Source organism: Pteropus alecto, unplaced genomic scaffold, assembly GCF_000325575.1.
Source record: "Pteropus alecto unplaced genomic scaffold, ASM32557v1 scaffold94, whole genome shotgun sequence".
Taxonomy (NCBI): domain Eukaryota; kingdom Metazoa; phylum Chordata; class Mammalia; order Chiroptera; family Pteropodidae; genus Pteropus; species Pteropus alecto.
Genome location: NW_006437736.1, coordinates 3,911,921 through 3,926,300, shown reverse-complemented (window position 1 = coordinate 3,926,300; position 14,380 = coordinate 3,911,921). Strand labels below are relative to the sequence as shown.

Genomic DNA, 14,380 nt, shown 5'->3' with positions numbered 1-14,380 from the left:
TGACCGCAAACAAGGAAGGAAAGAATTTCGGAGATCGAAACCGCTAAACGAGAAAAGAAGGCATTAAACTAGTGCTTGACAGTTCCCACCAAAGTGTGCCAGTTTCCGCGACTATCAACCAGTATAACCAGCCAAGGCTCCAACAGGACAGTCAGCTCCGTAAGGAACAAAAAGGAGGCAGGGCCGTCGCTTTAACCCTCCCCCTAACGGTCTCCTGGCCGCTGGCCTCAGGGGCGGCCCGACTCCCGTTTCCGGCCCTCGCAGGACCACAGCTCCCAGCATGCCTTTGAAGGGAAGTCTTTCCCGCTGGATGACTACGAATCCCGGCATGCCATTCGGCACTCCAGCAAATTAGATGGAATAATGGGGTGACTCCATTGCACGCGGGGAACTGTAGTCCATTTAGCGAACTGTCTCTTAGAGGGGCGGGGCAGAAGCGGGTCGTTTTCGTCAGCTGAGAAGAATGATTCACAGAGGAGAGTCAGGAGAGAACAGTTCTGTCTGTGAAAGCCCACTTAAAAGGCTGGACTCTAATCCGAGGGAAGGAGAGGCAGGAGAGCAAGCAGGACCTTGGGTCTGACCCCGCCTCAGGCCGCTCGGCAAGCCTCTATCAAGTCCTGGGCCTTGCCGGGGGCGGCCGCGAGGCACCGGTTGCTGGGGGACCGGTGACGTCGCGGGGTGAAAGTTGAGGGGCGGTGACGTCGGGCCTGCCCGGGCGGAGGCTGGCGGGTTAGAGGCAGGAGGGAGGGAGGGAAGGAGGGAAGGAAGGAAGCTGAGAAGGAGCGAGCGAGCGGGGGCGCGAGGCGTTTACCTGGAGGCAGCGGCTTGGGCGCGCAGAGCGGCCGCGGCTCCCCCGCACCTGCGGCCATGGATGAGGAGCGCGCCCTCTACATCGTCCGGGCCGGCGAGGCGGGGGCTATCGAACGGGTCCTGAGGGATTACAGCGATAAGGTAAAGAGCCCTGGCCCCGGGCTAGGGGTATAGCACCCCCGGGCCGCCCTCCGGACTTGCACAGCGCATCTCTCCCCACCCCCGTCATTCCGGGGATGCGCACTGCTCTCCCCCGAAAACGTTTCCGGCTTGGGCATGCGTGTTTGTGCCCCCAGCCTTTCCGATCCATGCATCCTGCATCCCCCTGCCCCCACTTTGGCGCCCACTCCTCTGATTCCGGCCCAGCAGCTTGTCCTACGGTCCTCCTCCCAAACGCGCAAGTCACACCCCCGGAATCCGTAGGTGTTCGTGTGTGCTCTGTGCCCCAGTCTTGGATGCATAAATGCACTCGAGGCTTCCTCACCTGTATGGCATAAAAATACTTGCTTCTGTACACAAACACGGCCTGTGACATGCGTAAAATATATCAGCCACGGTGGCAATTCTTTATATACCTATAGCACTGTACAGTTTTCAAGGCGCTATGTCTCATATATGGTGTCACTTGATTCTCAGAGCACTTATAGGGTAGATGGTGTCATCCTCCCCATTTTATAGGTGAGAAAACGGAGGCACTAAGAACTGAAATCATGCCAAGGTCATGGAATTACTATGTTATAAGTGGGGGGAGAATCTAAGTCCTAAAAATACCTATTATTTGTATCGCATTAACAGCTTTCCCATCCGTTATCTCATTTAATCTTGACAACAGTCTTATGAGGTTTTATCTGTGTTTTGCAATTGAGAGTCTCAATTGGTTAAGTAACTTGCCCAAGGTCATACTTGTGAGCTGGGATTCCAGCCTAGCTTTTCAAATCATTTATTGTTTTTTCCAATGTACGATTCTGCATTAAAAAGGTATCTTGTTATAAATCCCAGCCACTTTTCTGAATCTCTCTTCTAGGACCGTTAGCTCTCCACTACTTTTTCTTCCAGGAATTTTACATGCTCACTTCAAAAGGCAGCACACCACACCTTTATTCTTCCATTTAGAAGACTGCTTTATAGAAATGACTGACTACTCCCTCTGTGAAAACACACCCAGCACCAAGTCTCACCCTAGATATAACATCTTTCTTTCATTTGCTTCCATTCACAATTTTCCCTTCTGCGTTTGCTATGTGCCTACCCCTGCACATTCTACACTTTGTATTATTGAACTGCTAGTATGCCATTTTTGCTCTGGGTGGATGGAGAAGATCCAAAAATAAGACACTTTCATTTCCATTTAATCTTCCCAACAACTCCATGAGGAAAGCGGTGGTATTCTCTATTTTACAAATGATAAAATTTAGGATAATGTTGCCCAAGTCTATACAGCCATTCAGCAATGTGGCTGAGATTTGAATCTAGGCTGACTGCTGTTTCTACAAGACTACACTGCTTTCTTTGGGAAAATGCATGGATTCGATTCTATTCATATATTAGCCTCTTCTCTTTCTGATGTGCTTTACTCTTGCTTATCTGCCTAATTTAGGAGTTCATTTGATGCATAGGTCTACATATTGTGGAGATTATATTCATTTTACTTGATTTGTAACTGTTTTCCAAAAAAGATTTGAGGCACCTGCAAACTGATTTTCAAAAGAAAGAAATACAACAGAAACCTTGGCATTATGTTGAATCAAGTAGTATTTATTTAGCACTTGCTATATGCCAGATATCCAGCAATAAAGAGGAATTGAAGGGAGGAGGAAAAACCTCCAACTGACCCTTATTACCTTCACTATTTCTCCTTCCCTTCATGGCTAAACTAATTAGAACTCCAGATTTGCTTCCTCCAATTTATCTCTTCCTTTCCTTGATTTCCCTCTAGGTTGGTTTCCACTTTCCACTGCTGGCCAACTGCTGTCAGCTTGAGTTCTAGATATCTCCAGCTCCGCTTTCACAACGGGAATGTTTTTAAAGTTGTAATACCCAGTGTGCATTGTTTAAGGTAGTATTCCTGAAGTGTTTGGGAATCTTCCCTAACACTTGGATGTTTTGGGCCAAACCTGAGAATGCTCTGACTTGATCCAAACCAAGTCAGTCGTCTCTATCAGAAAAGAGCTCTCATGTTTAATGCTGATTATAGTAAGGCCAGAGTACAGAGAAAATAGCTTAGTTTCTTGTTGGCTTTGGGGCTTTGCCCCTCAAAGCGAGAGAAACAGATGAATAGGAACGGAAAGTATGATCGCAATTGTCTGGCAATAAGAATGAGAAGGTGGAATTAAATCAGAGTCTGAAACCCTGAAAAAGTAACTGGATACGGTGTGCTTCATTTTTCTTATCTGGAAAAATTGATTTCAGAAATGTTCAGAGTAAGAGGTGATTATGGGGCACTGAGGAATCTAACCAAGAAGAGAAATGAATGATGTAGAGAGAGAACGATTGGTTCATTGTTTGGGAGAGGAATTTCTTTGTGCTACCTTATTTCTCTAATGACGCCAGTCGTCGAAAGGAATAGTGGAAAGAAGGTAGAATTTGAAGTCAGATAAACATTGGTTCACATCTGTCATTTATTATTAGCTTCATGACTATCGTAAGTTATTTGAAGCTTGAGTCTCAGTTTCCTTATCTGTAAAATAGGACTAATATCACCTAAGTTATTCCGAGGCTTAAATTAACTGAAATATAATGCCAAACACTGAGCACAATACACCTGGAGGCATTGACTCAGTGAGTTATATTCTAATGATCAAAGTACTCAAGAGGTCCCGTGACCAGAGCACGGGTGCTGGAGTCCGACTGCCTGGACTGCCTCAGTTTGCCCTCCGTGTGTCCTAGTATGAGTCACTTGACTTTGCTGTGTCTCAGTTTCCTCATCTGTGAAACGGGCAATAATAGTACCTACATCGTAGGTTTGTTGTCAGGATCAAAGGAGTTGTATGTGTAAAACACTTAGAATAGTGCCTAGCACTGAGGAAGAACCCATCTGTTTTTGAACAAAAAAAGTGGGAATTAAACATGTACCACTGAATTGACATAGCCTGATTTAAAAAAAAAAAAGGATTATACTCCATTCTTTCTCTTTTTCCTTGACGTCTGCACTTTCTGATGGGTAGCAAAATACCTCGTACCACATTTAGAGCAACAGTTACCTGTCTGGCTCCAGGTAACAACATTTAATTTCTGCTGAATGTTTCGGAGACTAATTTCCCAGCTTTCTTGCTTTATTCACTGATCCTTGTTATCTTGGGGAGAAGGAAGAACTATTTATCCCAGAAAAAAACAAAACTTGTCTGTTTCTCAAGGACATAATACAGGTTGACTCAGCATAGGAAAATATTAAAAAGGAGAGGAAGAGTGGTTCTTTTTCACTCTTCCCAGTTCACCCGTTAACATAGATCGAGTGCCTGCTATGTACTCTGTATTATCCTAACGGCTTTCACATGTCATCACATATAATTCTCTTATATTAAAACTTATGAGGGAGATGGAAGTATTCTCCTTTTGGGGGATTAGGAAATTGAGATTCAGAAAGACAAATGACTATCTACGGGCTCAAGAGCACATAGCTAGAAGTGGCAGACCTAGTCTTCAGATTCCATATCCAGGGCTCTTTGCAAGGCCACGTTGCCTTCACCCCATCACTTCTGCGTTTCTGAGCACAGAAGAGAAAGGTGTTTCAGCACCAATACACTACTTCCTTTGACTCCTGTTGGACCCTAATCACCTCCACTCTGGTTATAGAATGAGCTATTGATTATGGGAAGTATCATTCTAGTCTAGGCTGTCCAAGCTCCTTCTCCTTTAGGGCCTGTTCTGATAACAGATTTAGTAGAGAGTTTGGTTGCCATCATTATGATTATCAACGACAAACTGATCAAGGGCCCCATGGTGCACAGTAGTATCACAGTTACCTGAATCGTGGATATTTAGACTAGAAAGAACCTCAGAGATAATTGGGTCCAACCCCCTCAGTTAATAGGTGAAGAAACTGAGGCCTAGAGTCATCAACTATGATGATAACCAGAGAGATGGCCACCTAAGCATATGCTACCCATAGCAAGCTCCAGCAGGATTCCATGTTGGAAGGATGGCAAGTTTATGGCCAAATGAAAGGTAAACGTTATTTAAGATACAAGTAGGTAGGTCTCCAAGAATAGTCCTCATGAGAGAGGAAAACCACACTGATAGCACTGAGGTCTTCATTTATGTGCTAGAAGAACCTGATTGATAGGAACCTGATATTGAGATGATTCTGTAAATATAGCCTCCACATTTGAGTAGGATATATAAATACCCCATGCCATGTAAGAGGACTTTTTGCTTTCCACATTGAGTTCTGACTCTGAGGTTATTTCACAGATTTTTGCAGTGGAGCATTTTTAATGATCTGTTCCTTTGTTATACCTTGTTCTTATTTCCAAATTAGGTTATATAATTTCAGTTCCTGGCGTTTAGTTCTAGAAGTAATCTATTCGTGAAACATAGCCCAACACACACACACACACAGGTAATTACTTGGTATTAGTACCATTTGATTATCTTTGGAAATCTATGAAATAACTCCTAGTTCTCTAATAGTTCAGTATTTGGCCACATCATAGGCCATGTAATAATAATAATAGTGACCACTTATTGAACACCTGCTGTGCGCAAAGGTGCTGTACATAAAGATAAGGAAACACTGACAGGTAGTAAAGTTGAGTAACTTGACCAAGGTCACGCTTTTGTTAAGTAGCAGGACTGGACTCAAACCCAGTGATGTCTGAATCCTGACCCTGATCTATTTAGAGCCTATTCATAGGATATAAAACCTACAGAGGGGAGTCCTAATGAGTTATATGTCACTGAGCTGTTCCTACCTTACTTGGTCTCTAAATTTAATAGTGGTTTTACTCTTTAGTTTATATTTGACTTGTTGCTCCTGTTTGTCTGTGAATTAAGCATATGAAGAAGGTGAGGTAGTTGACTCTTGGTTAATAGTTCTAGAAAGGCATTTATAGCCAGAAATGCTAGTTCTCCTTCCCCTTTCAACCTTAGAAAGGGGGATGAATAAGAGTTAAAGGTTAAAGGGTGAAAGAAGTTAGCCATGGAGAAGCTAAGATCCTTGGAGCTAAGCAGTCTTAGCGGTCTGAGCTGGCTAGATTGACACATTCGAAATTCAACTTGTATTGCCTCACATACTGGTATATTTTCTAATTAATCCCTCATGCTAGTTAGACAAGGCTTCCGAAAGCTTTTCTTCCTTTCTTCTCTCTCTCTCTCTGTCTCTCTCTCTTTCTTCCATGTTTTAGTTTTATGGCAGGATCAGCCTTGCATTTAAAAAACAACAGAAAACTGGAAACTAATAATAAAATAAAATAAAATGCAAAAAAGAAAACCCAGAAAATAAATGTTGGTGAGGATGTGAAAAGGAAAAGTAACAGAAAAATTAGTCCTTGGTGCTAGTCTAAATTATCACCTTAAAAGATTAATTTTAAGCAGAAACGGTTTAAAAGATATTTTTATAACTTAATGAGAGTCTTTCCAAGATTTCTGTTGCCTTACCATAAATGCCAAAAAATTTAGAAGAACCATTATATTGGCAACTAGGTACATTTATTCCAGATAATTTATGGAATTCACATAAAATGGTAAAAAATAAGCTTTGTTGGTTTCTAAGTGCAATTATTTATTCTCGTTTGCATTAGACTTTTACTAAGCTTCAGTTTACAAGGTTAGCCTGATGTCTGATGCTTCTTCATCTTTTATCTAATACTGTTTTTACTAAACCTCAGATCTATAAATTCTCAAGTTATAGCCTTCAGATTTACAACTTGTTCTTTCTTTTCTTGTTCATTCATTCATTCACTTATTTTTTATTTTTTTAATTTCCCTTTTAATTATAAAAATAATTTTCCAGCAATGAGTTTTGTCAGAGAAATCACCAGAATTTCTACCTCCCCCATATAGTTGCTTTTTATTTGCATTTTAATGCTCAAGACTTTGAATGCATCCATATATTTAGGTAGGTACTTTGATCATAGACATGGACATATAATTTGATGTTTTACTCTTTCCATTTGATGCCATCGTAATTTTCCATGTAAAGAGCTTTTTAACCATTTTTTATTTTTCATTGTAATGTAATATTCTGTCAGGTGGATGCCCAGCAATTTATTTCATCAGTCTCCTGTTGTTGGATATTCAGATGTCTCTTTTCTTCTTCTATATTAGAGAACAGTGCAGCAAATATGCTTACATATATAATTTGTCTCTCCTCTGGATGATTTCATTAGGATAAATTACTAGAAATAGAAGTTCTGGGTCAAAGCATGTGAATATTTTTATGGTTTCCAATATGTGTTGCCAAATTACTTTCCCTTTTAAAGTTTGTCTCAGTTTATACTGCTGCCAGCAATATCATCCTTGGATTATTGATGCTCATATCTCAGAGAGCTTTATGTCCTCAGCCTTACTCTCCATTAATCTAGTCTATAAGCTACTGCCCAAAATATTCTTCCAGAATGCTCTACTTAGTCACATTCCCCTCAGAGTCTTCCCCTGGTTTCCTGTCACCCATCTGCCAGCTCAGGTATAAATTTTAAAATCCAAGCCCTTATCACCTGACATCATCCATTTTCATTGTTGTCCAAGCCATATGTGAAGCCGTCTCTCTTAGGCTTCCTCAAACGGCCCTTCTCTTATACCTCTAAGTCTTCCTTCTGACCATTTCTTAGATTCAGAACTACTGCTTGGTCAATGTTTCTTCATCTCATTTAATTTCAAAAATTGCTTCTTTTACAAAGCCTTCAATGCAGAACTACCTGTAATGATGATATCTTTAGTACTTCATGTGCTCAACTCCTGGTGGGTTGCCAATAAATGTTTGTTAGTGTGGCCAGTGAGAGAAATACAAAGGAAAGGTGGAGATTTTTTTTTTTAAAGAAAGCTTAGGATTCATAAGAGCACTTGGTTCTCCTGAATAAAACTTGAGAGGAGAATGTTGTGCTTTATTTTTTGTGTACCATCACTCTTTCTCTGACAGTGGACAAGTCAACTTACTCCATCACCTGTTACAGCTACAGAGTGGAAAATATAGTGTTGCCAGTCATTTTAGGAGGGTCATGATAGTCTCTTCTCTTCCAATTATTTTTTCTTCAATATCATTGGCACCACCATCATTATAACCCTAATATTTACTGATTGTTTATTATATTCCGGGCACTGAGATGGTACATTATATATCTTAGTTGTTTTAACCCTAACAGTAGTTCTGTGAACTAGGTACTCCCTCTCTTCACATAAGAAATCCAGTTATGGAGAATTTGTTACTTGTTCAACTGACTAGTAAGTGATGGATCCATGATTTAAACCCTCGTTCTTACAGAATATTTTCCTGAAATACTAGTCTATCAAATCACTTCCCTATCTACAATTCTCTGATGATTTCTTATTGAATATATAAAACAGAAAGTACAAATGCCTCAGCAGCATTGGAAGGCCCTTCCAAATCTCTTTCCAATCTACTTTTCCATCATCTTTTTTCACTCTTCTCCCATCCCCTAACATCCCCTAAGATAGAGCTGCTTATTTCATAAATACATCATACTGTTTCACACATCTGAGCCTTTCTGTTTCTATATTGCTTTCATTTGCCTCTTGGAAAACTATTCCTCTCACAAAGTCCAGTTCAAATTCTCTGTACTGCATGCAAAGCATTCCAGATTTCTCTGGGCAGAGTTAGTGACTTGGTACTCTGTGCTCCTTGGTATGTATTTCTGCTATAGACGTTTCATACTAAAAATTATTTGTTCATATGCCTATCTCTTTAATAGTAATAGTGAGATATGCTATGAGAAGGCAACATTTTTTATGGAGACATTATATAGTTTTAAACATAGCCAAAATTAAAAATCTGTGTATTTAAAATGACATTGTTTCCCTTTTTTCCCCCCTCAGCATAGGGCTACTTTCAAATTTGAACCAACAGATGAAGATAAAAGAAAGGTAAGACTTGGTGTTACTGTGTACGTGTGTGTGTATATGTGTTTCATTCATGGACTTTCTAAACAGTGGAGTTGTTTTTATGTGATGGTTATTTAGTTTTCGGTTTTCCTTCAGCTTGTTTTTTAGGAACTCTAAAGAATAAAGACATGTGCCAGGTTTAGTATGAATTACACACAACACCCTTCTGCTTCATCTCCACTGGACCATTACACTTGGATAAATCAAGGCAATGAGAACGGTTCAGAGGGGACTCTCTCCCTATATCTTCTCACTGTCAGAGATCGACTTCATTTGAAAGCAGGACTGCAGGCTGCCCACAGTGCTTTGCTAATATTGTGAAACTTGGCTTTGGAATAAGTTTTGGGAAAGCAGCTGTTAATGCTGCTGCCCCTTAGCCACATGTCCTTCCCTATGCTGACAGTTTTGTTGTCAACAATAGTCTAGGTCACTGACTTCATGGGCATAGAGGAAAACGGAGTCAAGAGACTCACCAATAGAGGAGTTTTAAAGAGGGTGCATCAGAGATATGATCATTCAATGTTGTGTTTGCCTCTTGGGTTGCCTATGGTTGCTTTACTTAGTTGATTAGAGCATGCTGCTAACGGAGAAGCTCACCAGTTTTGTCTGTGTGTTGAGCCCCATTTATCTATCCCTGGCCTCAAATGCCAAGACCAGGTAAGAAAGCATGACTGAATTAGTGTAAACCTATCACTGCTGCTGGAAAAATAGCTTTAAAAACATCTAGTGCTCTCCTAGTAGTGGTTTGATAATACCTTGAAATCATCCTTCTGTTCACGTCCATACCAACATCTAATGTCTGCATTCCGCTTACTTTACCTTGTGATTTTTTTTCATTCCACTCTCTTCTTAACCCCTGCCCTAATTCAGGCCTCCATCTGGATTACTTCACCAGTTTCCTAACTGTTCTTTCTTTTTCCAGTTATATGCCCTTCCAGTCCCTTGTCCATGAATCTAGAACAACAATCTAACCACGTCGCTCCCAGCCTTTAAAACCCTTGGGTGACTTTTTTTGGCCTGTAAGATTCAAACTTCTTAACATGACATCCTAGATGCTTAGTGACCTGATCTCTGCTTATTTATGCAGCTCTTCTCTCCCTTATATTTTATCCTCTAGCGATATGAAATGTTTCCGGTTACATACACATATACATCTCTTCTGTTTCTTATTTTCTACCTTTGCTTATATTGTTTTCTATTTAGAATGCCTTTTTCTTCTTGTATACATCTTCCTCTTTTCACCGGGTTAATCCTACTCAGCTCCAGGATTATCTCCTTCAAGAAGCTTCCTTTAGTATGCCTGTTAGAGTAAAGTAGCCCTTTTCAATATTCCCATAAAATTCTATGTAAATCTCTAACTCTATGCTTATACATTGTCTCTTAATTATATATCTGTGGCTCTCATCGTGAGACCCTGCAAACTCCCTAATGACAGATAATGTTATTGATGTCCTCCACATCTAGAGTGCCCAGCACATAAAGAACACTGAAAAAGTATCTATTGAATGAGTGACATAGAGTATAAACTCTGGAGGTTAAAGATTTAACTCTGATTTTCTTTTGGATTTTAGCAGTGTAAACAAGACTAGACTACTTTTTAGAGCAGGGGTTCCAACCAGAAATGTGCATTTGAGGGAGCTTTTTTAAGATAGGCCTGCTCAGGCCTAACCTCTAGTCTACTGAGTCAGAATTTAGGGGGTGGGATCCAAGAATGTGTATTTTTATAAATAGCCTTCAGGAAACAAGCACACATTTGGTGGGAGTGCAAAATAGCACAATTCCTGTGGAACAGAAACTGGCAGTATCTACCAAAATTATAGATGCATTTTGTCCTTTGACCAAGCATTGTCACTTTTAGAAATCTTTTGTGGATAGATTGAACCCAAGTAAAGAAAGTTATTTGCTGAAGCGTTGTACTTGATAGCAAAGATTGGAAACAACCAAGTGTCCAGCAAGTAGGGGGTATTTGAAGAAACTAGGGGACATCTGCATAATAGAATACTATGATGTGGTGAAGGGAGAGGGACAGACCATTATGTGCTAATGAGAGAGAGAAAAAAAAGCATGGAGTTAACAAGAGCATATTTTTGACATACCCTTGCTAGGTATTCAGGCTAGGAAGGCAGCTGCTGTTTCTTTAGTTGGGAGAATCCATGGTACCTCTGTAGATTCATGGTGCCTTGAGAATCTGACACTAGAATTTTAGTAGTACTTTTACTGGTCAAATTAAATACATGAAGACAGATTCCCTCACTCCATATAAGTTTCAGTTGAGGGAGAAGATTTTCCCATACAGTTATTAATAAAGCATGTGTATTTCCTATATGTTAGTTGCAAAACCTAACGTTTTTAAAGTATTGTCTTTGCCTTTTAGATCGTCAGAGACAGTAACTACTGTACTGGTGTTATTTTCGGTTATAATGTGCAGATTTCTGTTTCCTGAGGGTTCTGCTACAAACAAATGTCATTAGGGACCTAGCTAGGTAATCTTCATTAATGGAAAAACAATGGCAAACAAAACCATTTCAGTCTCCAGGGGTTAAAACCATTAGTGACTCTTTCATGCCTAAGGCTTTAAAAAGGCTTTGAAATCAAAACTATTGGACTACTCTAAAGGATCTACATCCTGACAGTTTCTTTAAGTTCTCGATGTAGAGAAACATGGAATAGTAGACATATCTCTGCATTAAACCTAGTTTGAAAACAAGAGGAACTCAAATTACTGTCTAATTTGTTCTGCTACCCTAGTTCTCTTTTTCTCTTTCCTAAACATGTCTCTGGAGCCTTCTTTCAGTAGCTCCTTAGTAACTACAGCACCCCTTTCTATAAACTAAAGGTAAAAACACACCTTTCTTATGTAAAATCTTTGTGACAACTTAGAAATAAATGTAAGGAAACAAAGCCTTTCAAAAAATAAAAATTATACTGAGCTTTTTAGGAAATGGTTATAAATTAATGATCCTTAGACCTAATTCCTAATACTTATGTAGTGTTTTGCATTTTTTCAAAGATTTGCTTTGCAACAGTAATAACTAATACTGTAAGTATGGCAAGAATGCCACTATCCCTATTTTATTGATAAGAAAACTGAGGATCACATTAATGACAACTTGCTAATACTCATATAACTAGTAAGTGCTGGAGCCTCAGGGAACATTTTCAGACTATTATGTGCAGCTCCTTCACTGCTCCCACTCATTACCACTTGAGGTATATTTCAGAAGGTTTGAAATTATGACTCAGTACCTTGTTTTATCTCGTTTCATACCTCGAGACACCATTTAGGCAACTAGTCTTAAAATGGAAGATAGCGAAGGGAAGTACCAACAAGGAGTGCTTAAATCTTTCCAGATAAAGTCATGTCAGATACAACTGCTAATGTTTGTACATATATGCAAATAGTTTTAGGTACATGTGGATCATTGTAGATTTGGATTTAGGCACCTGTGCTTATTGAAGCATTCGATTTACATCCTCTATCTAAATTGGTAGGCTATGATTATCTACCAGCACATAAACAAATATATCATGCAAATATATAGGGTGGGAGGAGGTATGATGAATAATCTGAAAATTTACATCTTGAAATGAAAGCTCTTATATTGGTTTCTAAAACACAACTGATCTGAAGACCAAGTACTTCATAACTGCAATTAATTTTGAAAAATAAATGTCATAAAATGAGCAAAGGAATTGTAGCTCTTTCACCTGTAAGATAAGAATACAATTACATCAAATGTGGAGGACTTCAGTTACTGTCTGAGATAAATCTTTATGTATGGCCATTTTTCTCAAAAGAATGAAGTTAAAAATAGCCCAATTTCAAGCATGTATTTTATTACCTTCAAATTCACATAGATAATCCCATATTTCTATGAAGGCAGAGGATAATTGCTAAGTCGAGAATTCTTTGAGGATAACAACTCTCACTTCTCTTTGTATTTTCATCTCCCAGCACTGCATGTGGCACAAAATAGGCAACTACAATAAACACCTGTTGAATGAAGGTAACTTAGTGAGTGGAGGCTAGAATTCCTGTGACTTGAACATATCGTTTGGTGTTGACTTTAAAATTCTCTTAACTATATAGCAGAATCAAGCACATCTCATGTTTACTGAAAAAGCAGGACACAGAAGTATTCATACAGTATGATCACAATCATGTAAAGCTAATAAAAACTGTACTAAGACAAATAACTACAAAGAAATTCACTAAATGGTGAAATTCAGATTCAATAAATCTGAATTTATTGCTGTGAGTGGTATTTTTCTTTCTGTATTTTAAACTTTTATAGTAGACGATAATGATAAAGGATATAATAATTATATAATATATAACATACATGTTACATATTCTTATAATAGTGTGATTGGAGGTATTATAAGCAAAGACCAATACTTTTTTTAAAATTATTTTCTCTAAAATCGAAACTTCTCGATTATCTTACATATTCCTTTTGGAGGAACATAAAAGGATATTTTTAGATTTAGAAATAGTATTACCTGTGGAGCCAGTTTATGGAGTGAAATTATATGAACACAAAGTTCCATTCAACCATTTGAAATATTTCTTTTTTTAAACTTTTTCCCCAGACTTGGCATTTTAGTAGATCTCTATAGTCCACAAATGTTTTTCAGTAATTGCTGTATGCCAGGTCCTGTGTTAGGTTTTATTTCCTAATTGGCTATTTGCCTATGGTGTTTGGTTTGGCACTTTCTCAGCTACAGGTGCATATGGAGGATTGCCATCGTGGACTGTAGAAAATGAATGGGTAAATTTTCATATTAAATTTCCCCAAGGAAAATGTGACAGCATAGAAATGTCAATCTTACACTGTGGAGCCATGCTTAGGAATAACTTGAGGCATGGATGTTTGTTCTAAAGGCCCTTTCACTTATTTTAGTAATTTGAAAAATTGTTAAATGCCAATTTTCAATAAAACAAATGAGCTTCGTATGCCTTGCAAATTTGATTCAAATTTTATTTGATGTCTTTACATTAGGGAATACTTTGATACATGGCGCAACTATAGTTCTCATTTAGAAACCAGTAACTTTAAAGATAATCATTTTTAATATCTTGAGCTTCGTATGCCTTGCAAATTTGATTCAAATTTTATTTGATGTCTTTACATTAGGGAATACTTTGATACATGGCGCAACTACAGTTCTCATTTAGAAACCAGTAACTTTAAAGATAATCATTTTTAATATCTTGATCTCTTACACATACACACACACACACACACACACACTCACTCACTCACTCACTCACTCACTCACTCACTCCCAAAAGCATTCTATACCTTTTACTTTTTAAAGTTCCCATCCAGCTTTTTTAAAGTTCCCATCCAGCTGGGATCTGGCATAAATCCTGACTAGAAAGGCTGAACTGTATCAAAGGCCAGGATGAATGCCTCACAGTAGTTCAAAATAAAACAATTTAAACTTCATTTCAGACTCCATTTTAAGGTATTGAAGGACTAAATGTAGGGAGAAAGAACAGAATAGCTCT

General features: G+C 38.9%; 1 protein-coding gene across 13 annotated transcripts in view; it reads left to right on the top strand.

Moving 5' to 3' along the window:
- The first annotated feature begins 372 nt into the window (after positions 1–372).
- RIC8B (RIC8 guanine nucleotide exchange factor B) overlaps positions 373–14,380 on the top strand; it is a 90,767-nt gene continuing 76,759 nt past the window's right edge. For 9 of the 13 annotated variants that reach the window (XR_001517143.2, XR_003047085.1, XR_001517142.2 and 6 more), the window contains exons 1-2: positions 373–951; positions 8,800–8,847. Coding sequence is in view for 2 of the 13 variants with exons in the window: in XM_015591548.2 (XP_015447034.1) it covers positions 868–951; positions 8,800–8,847 (132 nt within the window). In the remaining 11 variants the exon portion in view is untranslated. The remainder of the gene's footprint in view (positions 952–8,799; positions 8,848–14,380) is intronic. The other 4 variants (XR_001517144.2, XR_003047086.1, XM_015591548.2 and 1 more) reach the window with 2 other exon arrangements.